This window comes from Schistocerca americana, chromosome 3, assembly GCF_021461395.2.
Source record: "Schistocerca americana isolate TAMUIC-IGC-003095 chromosome 3, iqSchAmer2.1, whole genome shotgun sequence".
Lineage (NCBI taxonomy): Eukaryota > Metazoa > Arthropoda > Insecta > Orthoptera > Acrididae > Schistocerca > Schistocerca americana.
The window spans coordinates 882,509,719-882,527,961 of NC_060121.1; the positions used below are offsets into that span (position 1 = coordinate 882,509,719).

Sequence of the window (18,243 nt, forward strand, 5' to 3'; positions counted from 1 at the left end):
CTCGACTGACATCTCTGCCCAAACTCTTTGTCTTTAAATGTGTCTGCTTGTGTCTGTATATGTGTGGATGGATATATGTGTGTGTCTGCGCGAGTGTATACCCGTCCTTTTTTCCCCCTAAGGTAAGTCTTTCCGCTCCCGGGATTGGAATGACTCCTTGCCCTCTCCCTTGAGGCCCGCTTCCTTTCGTCTTTCCCTCTTTCCTGATGGGGCGGCGGTTTGTTGCGAGAGCTTGAATTTGTGTGTGTGTGTGTGTGTGTGTGTGTGTGTGTGTGTGTGTGTGTGTGTGTGTGTGTGTGTGTGTGTGTGTGTGTGTGTCTGTGTGCCTGTGTTTCTATCGGCCTGCCAGCGCTTTCGTGTGGTGAGTCACAATATCTTTGTTTTTGGATGTATTTTTCCCGCCTGGAATGTTTCCCTCTATTTTATATATATATATAAACAAAGATGTTTTTAGATATATTTTTCCCACGTGGAATGTTCCCTCTATATATATATATATCTATATATCTATATTGGGAAAACATTCCACGCGGGAAAAATGTATTTGGGAGCAAGGATGATGTGACTTGCCGTGCGGGGGTGCTGGCGGGTCGATGGGGGCACGGACGGACACATGCATGCACACGGGGTTCTGGCTTTCGCAGCCAACGGTTGCTTCGTTGGGGGGGGGGGGGGGGGGAGGGATGGGGGGATGTGGGTTTTGGGGGAGAGGGTGGGGAGTCATTCCAATCCCTAAGGTAAGTCTTTCCGCTCCCAGGATTGGAATGACTCCTTACCCTCTCCTTTAAAACCCACATCCTTTCGTCTTTCCCTCTTCTTCCCTCTTTCCTGACGAAGCAACCTTGGGTTGTGAAAGCTTGAAATGTGTGTGTGTGTGTGTGTGTGTGTGTGTTTTTTTTTTTTTTTTTTTTATTGTCTTCTATCAACAGACCAACGCTTTCGTTTGGTAAGTAACAGCATCTTTATTTTTAGATATATGCTTTATTTTTAGATATATTTTCCCATGTGGAATGTTTCCCTCTTTATATATGGAATAAAGCACAAGTCACATCCTAATGTCCATCTGTTGTAGAATCCCAGGACATATTCTGAGGTCAGACATAATGAGATATCTCTAACAAAATAACCACCCAGCAAGGATTCTGAAAACTTTGGTTGTGGGAACCCCAACTTCCGCTGTTCTCACATGGCGTTCTGAAACCCATGGATCAAGACAAATGATTAAAAACTAAACTTAACTCCATCCGAACAGGACTTGGAAGGCCCAATGGTACTGACTGGCCACTGTGTGATCCTCAGCACACAGGCTTCACTGGACGCAGATATGGAGGGGCATGTGGTCAGCACACGACTCTCCCGGCCATATGTCAGTTTACAAGACTGGAGTCACTACTTCTCAATCAAGTAGCTCATCAGTTTGCCTCACAAATGCTGAGTGCACCCCGCTTGCCAACAGCACTTGGCAGAGCGGATGGCCATCCATCCATACCAGCCCAACAGCACTTAACTTGGGCTATGTACGGGAACCTGTGTTACCACTGCGGCAAGACCGTTGGCAAGGCAAATGATTAGATTCAGTATTTCTTGACTCCCAGAATGCATTTGACTCAGTACCATACTAACACTAATTAATATGATCATAAGGAGTTTGAAACAAAATTTTTGACTGGTTTAAGGATTTGATGGTATGATGGACATGGCATATACAGATACATGTCATCACTGTTGAAATACAAGTTATATTCTCCAGTATGCAGTTATGTAATTATATCCAGAATGAGATTTTCACTCTGCAGCAGAGTGTGTGCTTCCCATTCAACTCTTCCACCAGGAGGAGCAGCCACTGGCTCCGGAACCTTGTGAAAGTTCAATCCTTTTGCATGTGTGTTCCCTTGCTGCCGCTTGGTGGGTAGATTTTTTTATCCGTCCATTTACATTATATGAGGTGACTTACCGAACAAAAGCGCTGGCAGGTCGATAGACACACAAACAAACACAAACATACACACAAAATTCAAGCTTTCGCAACAAACTGTTGCCTCATCAGGAAAGAGGGAAGGAGAGGGGAAGACGAAAGGAAGTGGGTTTTAAAGGAGAGGGTAAGGAGTCATTCCAATCCCGGGAGCGGAAAGACTTACCTTAGGGGGAAAAAAGGACAGGTATACACTCGCACACACGCACATATCCATCCACACATACAGACACAAGCAGACATATATTGGTCTTTAAATATGTCTGCTTGTGTCTGTATGTGTGGATGGATATGTGCGTGTGTGCGAGTGTATACCTGTCCTTTTTTCCCCCTAAGGTAAGTCTTTCCGCTCCCGGGATTGGAATGACTCCTTACCCTCTCCTTTAAAACCCACTTCCTTTCGTCTTCCCCTCTCCTTCCCTCTTTCCTGATGAGGCAACAGTTTGTTGCGAAAGCTTGAATTTTGTGTGTATGTTTGTGTTTGTTTGTGTGTCTATCGACCTGCCAGCGCTTTTGTTCGGTAAGTCACCTCATCTTTGTTTTTATATATAATTTTTCCCACGTGGAATGTTTCCTTCCATTATATTGATATCATTTACATTATATTATCAATTATTGATTATTTTCGTTGTTATGATACAGTTTGCATTAAAATTGCTGGAATAGGGTGAAAAATCCACCTCCTTTTGTTACAAGCTCATGGGAATTTTCCTTAAAGAAAATTAGCCTCCTCCTGACCAATGAATCCTTGCACCACCTTGCAGGAACCAAGCTGGTTTGACTGATACACCTAAGGTATTGAGATAACCTCTGAAACTGGTGCAGACTACCATACAGCAGTGTGAATTCACTTCATCCTGTAGAAAAATGAACTCTGTGATACTCCTAGCAACAAACTACCCATATGCTAGTTTCTAATGCACACAGACCACAAAATGTGCTATGTCCCCTATGTGCTGGAAGACACTGCAGTGTTTCTGATCTTCATGTTATGGACATCAAACAAAACGTGTACCTATCTCATGAGGGCTGTGCACAGTGCCACCTTATGCAGTGTCAGTGGTGCCTTGTGCAGTGTGCCCAGTTCAGCACTCGGGTCCAACACTGTTCTGACTATAGCTGCAGCACTCTAGTGTTAGTCAGGTAGCCTTACAGCCACTGCTGTGGAATGAGAGAGCAACTTCTTTACACTGACAGGCCCAGAAGCAGCACCAGGGTTTACTGCAGCCTGTGTAAAGTTTGTTCTCTTTCTGCATGCTTATAAGTACTCGGTAAACCACTGTTAAGTGGCATAACTGTGTGTTCTTAGCATTGCACCACATGTTATGGTTTTTCTCGTTCTAATTGTGCATGGAGTGGATGAAGTATAGCTGCTTAAATGCCTCAGTGCTCACTGTAATTAGTCCAACATTGTCATCATGGACCCTGAAGCAGTGATTTATAGCAGGTGCAGTATATTCCTAAGTTCTTCATTTGATACTGGTTCTTGATACTTCAAGTAGACTTTTGCAGGATAATTTGCATCTATCCTTGTGTGTCTGCCAGTACTAATTTTTCAAAATTCTTATGGCACTCCTGTTAGTTAAACTTGTGATCATTTGTGGTGACCTTCATCCAATATTTTCAAAATCCCCTGTTAGCCCTACTTGGTATGGTTCTCACACATTTCATCAATATTCTAAGATCAAATACACAAGTCATTTGTGTGCAGTGTACTTTGTAGACTGCATTCTCCCAGTATTCTACCAAGGAACTGACATCTAACCCTAGCCTTCCCCATGACATAACCTGTGCAACAGTGCCATTTTCTCCACAAACTGTTACACCCAGGTATTTGTATGAGTTGTCTGTTTCTAACTGTTACTCATTGTTACTGTAGTTCACAGTACACTAAATTTTCGCATTTTGTTAAGTGAACTGCACAGGTTTACATTTCTGAACATTTTAAGCAAGTCGCCACTCTTCACACCACTTTCAAATCTACTCAGGATCTGACTGATATCTGTAGAGGTGTTTTTTATTTATTTTATTTTATTTCATTCAGATAATAAATCATTATAGATAACTGCATCTGTAAAAATATATTTGAAGTACAATTACATATGAAACTTCCTGGCAGATTAAAACTGTGTGCCGGACCGGGACCTTTGCCTTTCGCAGGCCAAGTGCTCTACCAACTGAGCTACCAAAGCACAACACACAACCTCTCCTCACAGCTTCAGTTTTGCCAGTGCCTCGTCTCCTACCATCCAAACTTCACAGAAGCTCTTCTGCGAACCTTACAGACCTAGCACCACTCCACTGCAGAGTGAAAATCTCATTTTGGAAACATCCCCCCAGGCTGTGGCCTGAGCCATGTCTCCACAATGTCCTTTCGTCCAGGAGTGCTAGTTCTGCAAGGTTCACAGAGGAGCTTCTTCGAAGTTTGGAAGGTAGGAGATGAGGTACTGGCAGAACTGAGGCTGTGAGGACGGGTCATGAGTCATGCTTGGATAGCTCAGTCAGCAGAGCACTTGCCCATGAAAGGCAAAAGTTCCAAGTTCGTCTCATTCTGTCACACAGTTTTAATCTGCCAGGAAGACTAACTGGATGGTATGAGAAAGAAAGACCTTCTCATCCCATCCGCCTCCTCTGACCCGGGGTTCTGGGTGACTTTTCTAAACTGCAGCCTTTCCCTAAACCTCTCCAGTCCTTTTCCTTTAACCCTCTTCCTTCCCCTCAACTCTTCCACCAGAAGAAGAGCCACTGGCTACAAAACCTTGTGAAAGTTCAATCCTTTTGCATGCATGTTGCCCTGCTGCCACTTAGTGAGTAGATTTTTTTATCTGTCTATTTAAAATGTAGTGTTAGTTTGATGAAATGACTGATGCTTACAGATGCAGAAAATGGTGAACATTTTAAGAACATATAAATTATTGTTTTCATGGCCTATCAATGTAACAAAATATTCTCAGTTTTTCATCTTCTGGCCAGAAGATGGAAGGCATGTATGCCACACAACAAGAAACCCACAAAAATTTTCTGAACATCTTAATGTTATGTCACAATATGTTCCAGTGATCAGTGTCAAATCAGTGTGCAATCCGTTGCTGACATAAGCAGAAGCATATCATGTCATAAGGAAGCCCTGACTTTACAAACTGATCATTAGCAAGAATGACCTGACATTTGCTGTTCATAGCAGCTTTAGATAACAACAAATCCTGAAACTTCCTGGCAGATTGAAACTGTGTGCCGCACCAATACTCTAACTCAGGACCTTTGCCTTTTGCAGGCAAGTCCTCTATCATGTGAGCTACCCAAGCATGACTCGTGGCCTATCCTCACAGCTTCACTTCCGCCAGTACCTGAAGCTGTGAAGACAGGGTGCAAGTCATGCTTGGGTAGCTCAGATGGTAGAGCACTTGCCCACAAAAGGCAAAGGTCCCGAGTTCGAGTCTCGGTCTGGCACGCAGTTTTAATCTGCCAGGAACTTTCATATCAGCGCACACTCGCTGCAGAGTGAAAATCTTATTCTGGAAACAACAAATCCTTTTCAAGCATCTCTTTATGATGTAGTTTCACATTCTATGATTTCTACTATTTACATTTCATCACTCACTGTCATACAGTCCAGAAATTCACAGAATAAAACTGAGAAAGTCAAGTTTCTGTAAGCTGAATAATATTTCTTACCAATAGCATCCACTCCCATCAATTTGAGGCATCTGTTTTCTGCAACAGTTTCATAGTTTGGTCCACCTATGCAGCAGTAAATGCCTTCCTTCACAACATCTGAAATACCCATCTCTTTGGCCACTTCATGGGCTTTCTTGCGGAGATTTACATTATATGCTTTGTTCATTGACACAAAGCGTGGTCCAAACCTGTGAACATTAAATGGATATTGCTTTATTAAGGATTCATAACTTTTTGTTTTCTGGACTTGTCATCCCATTTGCCCTCCCTACAAAAACAGAAACAAGATCTATGCAGTTCACAAAAAAATTGAGCACAGCTTTCTTAGGAAGATGAACATTATAGCCTCTTCACAAATATGTATATCCAATGATTTTCAAAGTACTACACTGTCCAGTAACATTAATGTAACCACCTGTCAGAAGCCTGAATAACCACCTGCAGCACTGCTCTGAGATGTGCAGGGAGACAGTCATGTTCTGAAGGTACTGACAGGGATGTGGAGCCCTGCCGATTCCAGTGCCATGCCCAGCAATGCTAAGTTTCTCTACTGTGGATCCATGGTGCAAACAGCCTGACTGAGATGTACCCACAGATTCTCGAGTGGGATTAAATCTGGGGAGTTTGATGGCCAGGGGAGCATGATTAACTTATCCGGTGCTCTTCAAACCACACATGTACACTGCGCCTTGTGTGACACATTGCATGCCATCCTGCCCGGGAAAATAAACTACATGCAGGGTTGGACATGGTTTGCAAGGATAAGCATATACTTGTATTGATCCACAGTGCCTTCCAGAATGACAAGATCACCTAGGAAATGCCACAAAAACATTCCCCAGATCGCAACATTCCCTCCTCTGGCCTGGACACTTCCGATGTTTGTTGCAGGATTTTTACTTTCAGGCATTCCATGTCAGTGGAGAATGAAATGTGATTCATATGAAAAGGTTAACTGTTGCCCTTAGTAGACATCCAACTGTAGTAATGATGATCAAATTCCAGCCTCTGTTGCCAGTGAACAGCAGTCAGCACAGGTGCATGAGCTAGGTGCCTGCTGTGGGGGCCAATGCACAACAACATTCACTGAACAGTCATTAAGGAGACAGTATTGGTAGCCACAGGTTCATCTGAATGGTTAGTGACTCATCAGTTGCACATCTATTTGCTTGTACACATCTCCACAGCTGTCATTCACCCCCTATTATCTATGGCCCATGATGCACAACTGGCTCAGTGCAGTTTTGGACAGTGCCATTTTGCCACACACTGTATACTTTACCCACAGCAGCATGCTAACAGTTAGCAAACTTTTGGAAATGCTTCCACCCTTGGCCAAAAGCCAATGACAATGCCCTTTCAGATAAATTACTCTGGTTCCACTTTACAAGAATGACTGCTCTGTTTTCCACACCTGCAAAACACTTCAATACCCTTCACTGCTAGTGCTGCTATTTGCCATCTGACTAGTTATTGCATATTTATGTCAAGGCGGTGGCCACATGTATGTGCCTGGATAATGTACATAACTTACTCTTAGCAATGTAACAAATTTATCACTCTTCATAAGAACACAAAACATGCCTTTTTGAGAAGAGTATCCACTAGTAGGATACTATTCAATTATGTCTTCAAAATTGTGGTTAGTATTTGTTCTCTTATAGCTGTGCATCTATTGTGATTAGTTAAAATACTGCTGTTACCAACTAAGTTTGCCTCATTGTGTATTAAATGTAAGGATATAACTGCTTGACACTACTAAAGGACAAATGATTGAGAAAGGAAATGGTATTGAGGACTGACAATGAGCAAAAAGGAGAAAAACAATTACGTGTAAACAAACATACGGACATAGTTGAAAGAATCAAATGAATTAAAATTTATGGTCGAGAAACTTGTAAAAGTGGGAAAGAATACGGGATGAGGATAAATACAAGAAGGACAAAATTGAACAGAATCTGAAAACAAAAAGGCATTTGAAGGCAAGAATGTTGAACAAATAAAATCTTTAAAATACTTAGGAAGGTGAGTGGTAGAAAATGGAAACTGTGGAGAAAATAAGAAATAGTGTAGCTATAGGTGAAAGATCTTTTGAGAAGCTGGGAGATCTGTTAACAACAGAAAGAATTCTGACAGAACTGCCAGAGTTGGCGGTCACGCATGAGTGAAGTGTGCATACTTATATGTATGAATTGTGTGTGTTTCTCTTTTGCTGATAAGGGCTGTGGCCGAAAGCTTAACGTAAGTGTCTTAATTATGCCTGTCTGCAGCTTAATGTGTCTTCTTTATGGTAATTAGCAACCTATCTTTTCCTACATTGTAGAACTAAGAAAGATACATAAAGTGCTTTGTCTGGAGTATGGTATTATATGGCAATGTACAATTTGCAATCAAAAAGATAAAGGGAAAATACTTTTATAGTTCTGAAATGTCGTTTTGGACAAAATGCTTTAGGTGAAATGGAAAGTGAGTGAGGAAAGTAGTCATCTTAGAACCAAAGAGGGAAGAAAACTACAGGAAAAGAATAGGGAAAACAATGTCTGGTTCATATTCCAAAGAAATTGCACACAACAAAGAGGTACTGGAAGAAAGATTCCAAAGAAGAGGGAGCAGGAGAGGGAGAGGAATCCTGGATGACATTAAAAATGCACAATATTAGTTGCAGATTCAGGAAGGGGCAACAGACAGAGGAAAGCAAAGGTCAATCTGTACCTGTCGAACTCACCAAGGAATAACTGTTGCAGGTATTGCACACAAGCCAAACTGCATGTATGTCTCTAAAGTATATTCCATAAGAAACAAATAGGCAAAAGGAAATCACTCTCCTTGATAGCACTCACCTTTCATCATTTGGACCAATAAGAGGGCCATTTCCAGCAAATCCCATCAGACTGATGTGGTCCTTGATTAGCATGATGTCACCAACATACAGGTCATCATTGATGCCTCCAGCAGCATTGGTGGCAATCAGATGGGTCACTCCTATCAGCTTCATGACCCTCACAGGCATGGCACACTGCGCAGATCAAAATCTGTCTTTAAGCTACCATTTGAGTCATCAATATCAGCAGTTACACACATGGAATAAAGATCAGCAACCTCTCTAGTTTATATACAATAACAGAGCATTGCAACTGTTATTAGTTTTGGCCATCTTCAGAATCTACAATATTAAATTTCAAGATTTTGATTTAGCCTATGATTCCTTTTCCTATTGTAGATTCTGAAACAGCTAATGAATGGCTGAAGATGGTTATGATAGTAATCAGTTTGAAATAGTTTCTAAAAAAAAAGGGAGTGTATAACATGTCGCTCTTCTCCACTGATAAAATGTAATTTTTTCCAGAAATATTAATCTTATATTTAAACAAAATGCCATGGCTTTTATTCAAAGGATGCAACATGGTATCAGCCTTTCTCAGTGTACATATTAATTTCATCCTCCAGAATCAGCCCTTTTCAACTCATCCACCCAAGGCTCTGGTTTTAAGGGGTTTTTCTGCCAGGCTAGCACCCAAGTCATCAATTTTATGGCTAAACATTTTTCTGTTTTGCATACCGAGTTGTGTTATTCCTGCACACTGCAGGTCGTCGTTTGCTACACTATCACATTTAATTATTTCAGTTTTATTCTTACTGCTATTACGATAGAATTCCACAATCTGTCTAGTTGATTTGGTTGGTTCCATTCTTTTGTATGGTTATAGATTATAGCCTACATTTTGTAATACCTGAATAATGCTTGTACACTTTTTCCTTCAGTTTATAGGCTTTAAGGCCGTGCCCACTCAGCCATCTGAATAGTAATGTTAGTTAAGGTGATATGAAAGCAAGAGAAACACAACACCCAGTCCCTGAGCAGAGGAAAAGTCTCCGAGCAACCCCCCATGCTTACCGTATAGCTACCAAGGCAGATGTTGGTATACTTTAATTCCTTAATTATTCTTAGTCTTTCTTCAATATAATTTGAACCTAAAATTTTCCTTGTTATTTTTCATTCTTCTTCTGGATTTCTCTTCACTGTACCTCTGTTTAGAAAGAAGATTCATCTGCACAAGGACACACTGGTTTGATGGCTGTGGTGTCCTGTCTCAATTTTGTGTTTTTTGAAGTTTTTTCTTGTTAATTTTTTTAAGTGTACAGGCTGTTTCCATTTTGTGAAACTGAGTTTTGTAACTGGTCTTTTACAGGCCAATCTTCTGAATGCTTTATTACTTAATCCATTCTGGACTGCAACAGAAGGACAATGACCTTTGTGGGTATTTATGAATATAAGCATTTTCTGCACAAGCCACACTGCTTCATCCACTACAGGTTTTACAACATATTTCCCAATACTTCAGCTGATAAGATGCCACAAACAAAATAAATAGGCTATGGCCTCAGCCACATTCCACAATACAATTTTAACTTGTTTGGAACCTGTTTATGTTCACCAGATGTCAAACAAATCAACAAGACCACTGGTGGAACTAATCTTTGCTGATAACAGATAGGATGAGGCATCTAACTTTTTCATCTCAAATAATTTTTCACTCAAAGATGTTTGTTATCATTTCACCTAGGGACCATAATGAAGACCAATGCATTTTCATATAACTTCAGACATCTCTGTGATACAGGTATAAACTTTATTCAAGTAGAACTTTTTTTTTGTGCCAGACTAGAATATATCAATGAGAAACTGAGTGATATAACTCTCTTCTAGGTCTGACAAGAAATCAGGAAGTAAAAATACAATGAATATGGGAACTTTTTGCTATTATTGTGGCCATTTGAATGATGTGCTGCCAGGAAGTTTACTTTTGTATCCATCACGACTTGCATAAACATTACATAGTGATTTAACTGGCTACAGCTGTGCAGTGAACATCTGGGCAGCATGTCATCCTGGATTCATATACAAGAGTCTTGGTCACTAAAAACCACATTAAAACAATTGGTAACACCTCAGACACTTGTTTCATTATAGTGAAAACTTTTAGTCTAAAGTTAAGGAAGATATTCTTTACATATATTTTATTATCAATTACCTTCCAAATTGGGTATCCCTCATAGGCATGGAAACGCCCCTGCATGCACATGACTTCGACACCTTCAAGAAATCCAAATACAAGTTGGCCAGCATGGCCAGCAACTGTCGAGTGGGGAAAGCCGGGGATGTCCGAGTAAGGAAACGCCTGCCGCTTTGTAAGTGTGTTTGCCAGTTCACCTGGAGAAAATAACACCAATATTACAGATGTACACAAAATCTTGTTACAGTGAAATACTGCTTCACAGGTGAGTCTGATCCAGCAAAAGAACTGTATCTAACATTTTGGATCATGCTGTGATGAAATGACGTGATCTCATATTATAAGAAACGTGGGTTTGGTTGTCATTAAAGATACTCACTCTGCCTTAATTATTCTTGTCTGGAGGTAAAGTCAACACCAAAACTTTCTTTTGAATAAACTGCTCTATGTCGATAAGCTCATTTACCGATAAATTAGTCGCCTCCATTCTAATAGAGTTTAACACTCCCACAAACTTAGGTTATGTTTTCAGACTTATTGTTTCCATGAAGTATCTAAAACCATGTGGTGCTGCAGGGTTTATAATCAGATTAGCCCATGGAAGCTGTCCAGCCAAAAAACTGATAATCTTACTATGAATAAAAGGCACTTCTCACTATCAAAGATTAGAAAAAGGACACCAAAAGTGAAAATTTTAATAGTAAGTTTGCAGCTGATTGAGTAAATATATATAAAATGATTTATGTGAAATGAAACATGAAAAGCTGCATGGAAAGTAGTAAGTAGTATAAATGCGACAAGTTTCTTCCAATGCTGATAAAAAAATCTTCAAAAAGTACCATTGCAAACACATAAATATTAACTACCATCAGGAGAAAAACAGTAGCTATTTAACATAACTGATGCGACAGTTTTTTCCACATTAGCAGCTTGCCTTCTAATTTACTTTATCAAATTTAAGTAGCATAATGATGAACAGCATTAAGAAGTGCAATTTTAGTTTACTGTTGTGAAATAATATGTATCCAGTCGTCTGAGCAATCCCACATTACTCTTGTATGATCTTTGTTTCACAATTTGTGCTAAAAGGGCAGAAAAATGGGAAGACCACAGAGACGCATTGCTGGATGGCAGAAGGAGACAGCACAGTACAGATGACAAGGAGAAGTAAGACTTAGCAAACAAACTGTTACTGATCTTTTCTTATTGACTGATTGAGAATGAACTACGTACACACTGTATAAATACATCTTAGAACAGTACTACTTTCAGTAACTTTTCATGGAATGGCCTGGCGTTTCACCCACTTGCCCCATCTCATCCACATCTACATCCACACTCTGAAAATACTGTCAAGTGCATGGCACGGGGTGCATCCTACTGTAGGGATTTTTGTCCATTCTGTTCAGGTACGGAGCACGGGAACAATGACTGCTTAAATGCCTCTGTGCACATTGCAATTAGACTAAGACTGTCTCTACAGTCTCTATGGGAATGACACATAGGAGGTTGTAACCTATTCTTAGATTCATTACTTACGCTCATCGGTTTGTATCTGCATATATCTGCTTTATATTTACTTTGTGGTTAAAAGTTTACTGGCAGTGTGTTGGTTTTAGAAAACTTGCAAAGTAGGTTTTCATGGGACAGTTTGCTTTTATCTTCAAGTGTCTGCCAGTTCAGGTTTTCCAGTATCTCTGTGACACTCTTCCATGAGCTGACAAACCTGTGACCATTCATGCTGCTCTTCTCCGTATCCTTTCAATATCCCGTGTTAGTCCTGTTTTGCACAGTTCCCATATACCTTAGCAATACTCCATGATAGGCCACTCAAGTGTTTTGTACACTGTCTCCTTTGTAGGCTGATTGCTTTCCCTAGCATTCTACCAATAAACCTAAGTCTGCTACCTGCTTCACCCACGACTGTGGTTACATCATAATTCCATTTCATATACCTCCAAATTGTTAGACCTAGGTATTTGCACAGGCACACCTGATTCCAACTATGACCCGCTGATATTATAGTCTTAGGATACAATGTTTCATCCTCTTGTGAAATATACAGATTTAGACAAGAATTTCTGATCATTCAAAGCAACTTGCCTGTCTTCACACTACTTTGAAATCTTATCATTTGTGTCGCTTCTTTCAGACAGTACTTTATTATAGATAACTAGTCCGCCTCCGTAGCATAGTGGTAGCGTTACCGCCTACCACGCATGGGGGGCTGGGTTCAATTCCCGGCAGGGGACTGCGTGTTGTGTGTCCATCATCATTGACACACAAGTCGCCGAAGTGGCATCAACTAAAAAGACTTGCAATACACCGGCTGAACCCCGAAGGAGATATCCCAGCCAATAAATGCCATACGATCATTTAATTTCATTTATAGATAACTGCATCATCTCCACACAGTCTGAGGTTACCACTAATAGTGACAATAAACGAGTGAGGTGGCGCAGTGGTTAGCACACTGGACTCGCATTTGGGAGAACGACGGTTCAATCCTGATTTAGGTTTTCCGTGATTTCCCTAAATTGCTCCAGGCAAATGCCCTTTGAAAGGACACGACTGACTTCCTTCCCCATTCTTCGCAAATACGATGAGACAAATGATCTCGCAGTTTGGTCTCTTCCCGCAGAACAACCCAAACAAACTCCAGTAACAGATTTCGCTTGATACCGCATACTGTCGTAATTTAGTTAATAAGCATTGATGTGGTACCGAGTAAAATGCTTTTCGGTAATCTACCTGAGTGCCTTGCCCCATGGTTTTTGGGACGTCATGCGAGAAAAGTGTGTTTCACACTGATAGACGTTTTCAAAGTCGACGCTGGCTGGCATGGAAGAGGACATTCTATTGCCTGCGGCAACATCACTCAATCGTTATGTGATTACTGCCTTTTTTTCGTGTTTTGTAGCTCCTATTAACATAAATCGTTACACCAAGCATTGCACTAGAACAATTTCGCTTTACACTATGGAAAGAGCACGTAAAATTACACTTGAAGAAGTCATCTCGTTTGTAACAACAAACAGACCAACGTTACCTGTTGACAATGGGATTATATGACACAAGATGGGCAGTTATTGTTAGTGCTGACTCCTAAGATCCGTTCTGGTGCTTCGGCAGATTAATGTAATTTAGTTTTTACGATGAATATATGGAGTCACCTTGTTATGTATGTCATACGATGCCATTGTTAACAGAAAATATCATGCGTAATTTTCACCTCCTCCGGCTGCAATTTTCATGTGCACTTCTCGAAAATAGAGAAGTCTGCCAGTCCTAGTAAAACAGCAGCTCAGTAAGGAGTGATAAATCGGCGAATTACCATTGGGCGCGTCGAAGGTCAGTGAACGGGCAATCACTTCTTTATTTATCACCATCTCCTACATCGTCCTCGTGACCCATATCGTACTTGGCAAAGAGACCAGCTCAATAAGCGTTACCCCCCCCCCCCCCTTCACATTCCAACCCATTTACCTCCTTTCGTATAACACACGTGTTCTTCGCACTTCACAGTGGCAAGCGGAGTATGTATGGGTTGTAGACGCAGGTAACTAAAGTTTCTACCAAGTTGGCCACGCCAGGTAACTTAACTTTTTGTACTATGCGTAGAGGTCTACGCTGATGGGTTTGTATCTGCAGATATCGGCTTTATAATTACTTTGTGATTAAAAGTTTACTGACAGTGTCGATATTTTCGTCTATTTGCCCCACCAGAGGGGTGACAATTGTTGTTTGAAGGCAGTACGCAGTTTTATCAATCATTTGCAACGCGGTGCCACTATATTAGCTTAAATGCGCAGTGTCCTGAAAAGCGTAGATGCATTGTTGACAACTGCAAGATCCTCCTTCCTGGTTGTGGCCGCACAAACAAATCGCTTCCTCAAGTCTGGTTTGCAGTAACGGAGGTCAATTCTGAGTATTACCGAGCGCTGTCACCAAGCTACATGAAACTCTCCTAGCGCACTGTCGATTCTCAACATTTCACTTCATGATCCGATTACTACACTCCTGGAAATGGAAAAAAGAACACATTGACACCGGTGTGTCAGACCCACCATACTTGCTCCGAACACTGCGAGAGGGCTGTACAAGCAATGATCACACGCACGGCACAGCAGACACACCAGGAACCGCGGTGTTGGCCGTCGAATGGCGCTAGCTGCGCAGCATTTGTGCACCGCCGCCGTCAGTGTCAGCCAGTTTGCCGTGGCATACGGAGCTCCATCGCAGTCTTTAACACTGGTAGCATGCCGCGACAGCGTGGACGTGAACCGTATGTGCAGTTGACGGACTTTGAGCGAGGGCATATAGTGGACATGCGGGAGGCCGGGAGGACGTACCGCCGAATTGCTCAACACGTGGGGCGTGAGGTCTCCACAGTACGTCGATGTTGTCGCCAGTGGTCGGCGGAAGGTGCACGTGCCCGTCGACCTAGGACCGGACCGCAGCGACGCACGGATGCACGCCAAGACCGTAGGATCCTACGCAGTGCCGTAGGGGACCGCACCGCCACTTCCCAGCAAATTAGGGACACTGTTGCTCCTGGGGTATCGGCGAGGACCATTCGCAACCGTCTCCATGAAGCTGGGCTACGGTCCCGCACACCGTTAGGCCGTCTTCCGCTCACGCCCCAACATCGTGCAGCCCGCCTCCAGTGGTGTCGCGACAGGCGTGAATGGAGGGACGAATGGAGACGTGTCGTCTTCAGCGATGAGAGTCGCTTCTGCCTTGGTGCCAATGATGGTCGTATGCGTGTTTGGCGCCGTGCAGGTGAGCGCCACAATCAGGACTGCATACGACCGAAGCACACAGGGCCAACACCCGGCATCATGGTGTGGGGAGCGATCTCCTACACTGGCCGTACACCACTGGTGATCGTCGAGGGGACACTGAATAGTGCACGGTACATCCAAACCGTCATCGAACCCATCGTTCTACCATTCCTAGACCGGCAAGGGAACTTGCTGTTCCAACAGGACAATGCACGTCCGCATGTATCCCGTGCCACCCAACGTGCTCTAGAAGGTGTAAGTCAACTACCCTGGCCAGCAAGATCTCCGGATCTGTCCCCCATTGAGCATGTTTGGGACTGGATGAAGCGTCGTTTCACGCGGTCTGCACGTCCAGCACGAACGCCGGTCCAACTGAGGCGCCAGGTGGAAATGGCATGGCAAGCCGTTCCACAGGACTACATCCAGCATCTCTACGATCGTCTCCATGGAAGAATAGCAGCCTGCATTGCTGCGAAAGGTGGATATACACTGTACTAGTGCCGACGTTGTGCATGCTCTGTTGCCTGTGTCTATGTGCCTGTGGTTCTGTCAGTGTGATCATGTGATGTATCTGACCCCAGGAATGTGTCAATAAAGTTTCCCCTTCCTGGGACAATGAATTCACGGTGTTCTTATTTCAATTTCCAGGAGTGTATTTGTGTATCAAACAAGTCACATATAATGTTCGGTATGATATTGGTGAATTTACCAACGTTCCTCTTAAATACACAGATCAAAAAAAAGTTTTTAATCACCCCAATTCCCAGAACTCCTGAAGATAGACGTTGACTGCGGATATTGTATCAAAGACACAGTCCCATTGACTTTTCTGAGATGTCACTAAACCCGCCCAAAGATGAAACAACCATGCATGAGCAGCGCCTATTAGACGGAGGGGCTCCGACAGCCGATCAGTTCCAGTCATTCCACCAGGAAGGAGGTACATGGCTAGTGTTGTGTGTAGTACAACCATGCCTAAATGGTCAATACCGCGGTTCGACCGCGTCCGCATTGTTACTTTGTGTCAGGAAGGGTTCTCAATAAGGGAAGTGTCCAGGCGTCTCGGAGTGAACCAAAGCAATGTTCTTCAGACATGGAGGAGATACAGAGACACAGGAACTGTCGATGAAATGCCTCGCTCAGGCCGCCCAAGAGCTACTACTGCATTGGATGACCGCTACCTACGGTTTATGGCTCGGAGGAACCCTGACAGCGACGCCACCATGTTGAATAATGCTTTTCGTGCAGCCACAGGACGTCGTGTTACGACTCAAATTGTGCGCAATAAGTTGCATGATGCGCAACTTCACTCCCGCCGTCCATGGCGAGGTCCATCTTGCAACCACGGCACCACGCAGCGCGGCACAGATAGGCCCAACAACATGCCGAATGGACTGCTCAAGACTGGCATCACGATCCCTTCACCTACGAGTGTCGCATATTCTTTCAACCAGACAATCGTTGGAGACGTGTTTGGAGGCAACCCGGTCAGGCTGAACGCCTTAGACACACTGTCCAGCGAGTGCACCCCTCCTGTTTTGGGGTGGCATTATGTGGGGCCGACGTACGCCGCTGGTGGTCTTGCAAGGCGCCGTAACGGCTGTACGATGCGTGAATGCAATCCTCCGACCGATAGTGCAACCATATCGGCAGCATACTGGCGAGGTATTCGCCTTCATGAACGACAATTCGTGCCCCCATCGTGCACATCTTGTGAATGACTTCCTTCAGGGTAATGACATCGCTCGACTAGAGTGGCCAGCACGTTCTCCAGACATGAACCTTATCGAACATGCCTGGGATAGATTGAAAAGGGCTGTTTATGGACGACGTGACCCACCAACCACCGTGAGGGATCTACGCCCAATCGCCGTTGACGAGTGAGGGCAATCTGGGCCAACAGTGCCTTGATGAATTTGTTGGTAGTATACCACGACGAATACAGGCATGCATCAATGAAAGAGCACGTGCTACTGGGTATTAGAGGTAACGGTGTGAACAGCAATGTGGACCACCACCTCTGAAGATCTCGCTGTAGTGTAGTACAACATGCAATGTGTGGTTTTCATGAGCAATAATGAATGCGGAAATGATGTTAACGTTGATCTCTATTCCAGCTTTCTGTACAGGTTCCGGAACTGTCGAAACAGAGGCGATGCAAAACATTTTTTGGTGTGTGTGTATATTTACACGTACACAAAGTAACGCTTAGTGCACTGAGAACTGTAGGAATTTAACATTATATAACTTTATGGTCAATTAACGAATATTTGATAAATGGACTGTATAACTAACAGCATGGAATATGTGACAACTTTTAACAAGGCTCCATTTGACTTCCCAATGTTTCGAAAATATTCTGCAAAATAATATCACAAAATCTGTGTCACTGATAAGGATAGAATGTTGTAAGTTGCGAAACGTATCAAGAAAATTCAGGCTATCATGTGCTATAATATGGTCATGATCGTCCTCTAAATTCTTAGTCAATGGAATTAAATGCCAAGATTCGGCTACAGCAGACGAAAATTTAGAGCAAGGGCAATCCCATCGTCAAAGCATCAGTATTCCCAATTAATTGTAGTGTAAAATATTGAAGTGAGTATTCGTTTGTTCGTCTTCTATGCGTTCCTACAGCAGTCATCCGATGACGATGAAACTTTAGTAAGTTGTGCGCACGTCCGCCAAAGTTCCTGCAGGGGTAAGGGCCACCTAACACCAGTAGCGTGATGGTGAAAGGGGGGAGGGGGGAGGCAAATAGAATCTTAACTCCGTAATATCTGGTGAAATTTCA

General features: G+C 42.8%; 1 protein-coding gene across 1 annotated transcript in view; it reads right to left on the reverse strand.

Annotated features, from left to right (window-relative positions):
- LOC124605615 (purine nucleoside phosphorylase-like) overlaps positions 1-18,243 on the reverse strand; it is a 77,708-nt gene that overhangs the window by 6,075 nt on the left and 53,390 nt on the right. The window contains exons 3-5 of the mRNA XM_047137422.1: positions 10,684-10,862; positions 8,491-8,666; positions 5,648-5,838 (exon numbers count right to left, since the gene is read on the reverse strand). Coding sequence (XP_046993378.1) covers positions 5,648-5,838; positions 8,491-8,666; positions 10,684-10,862 — 546 coding nt within the window. The remainder of the gene's footprint in view (positions 1-5,647; positions 5,839-8,490; positions 8,667-10,683; positions 10,863-18,243) is intronic.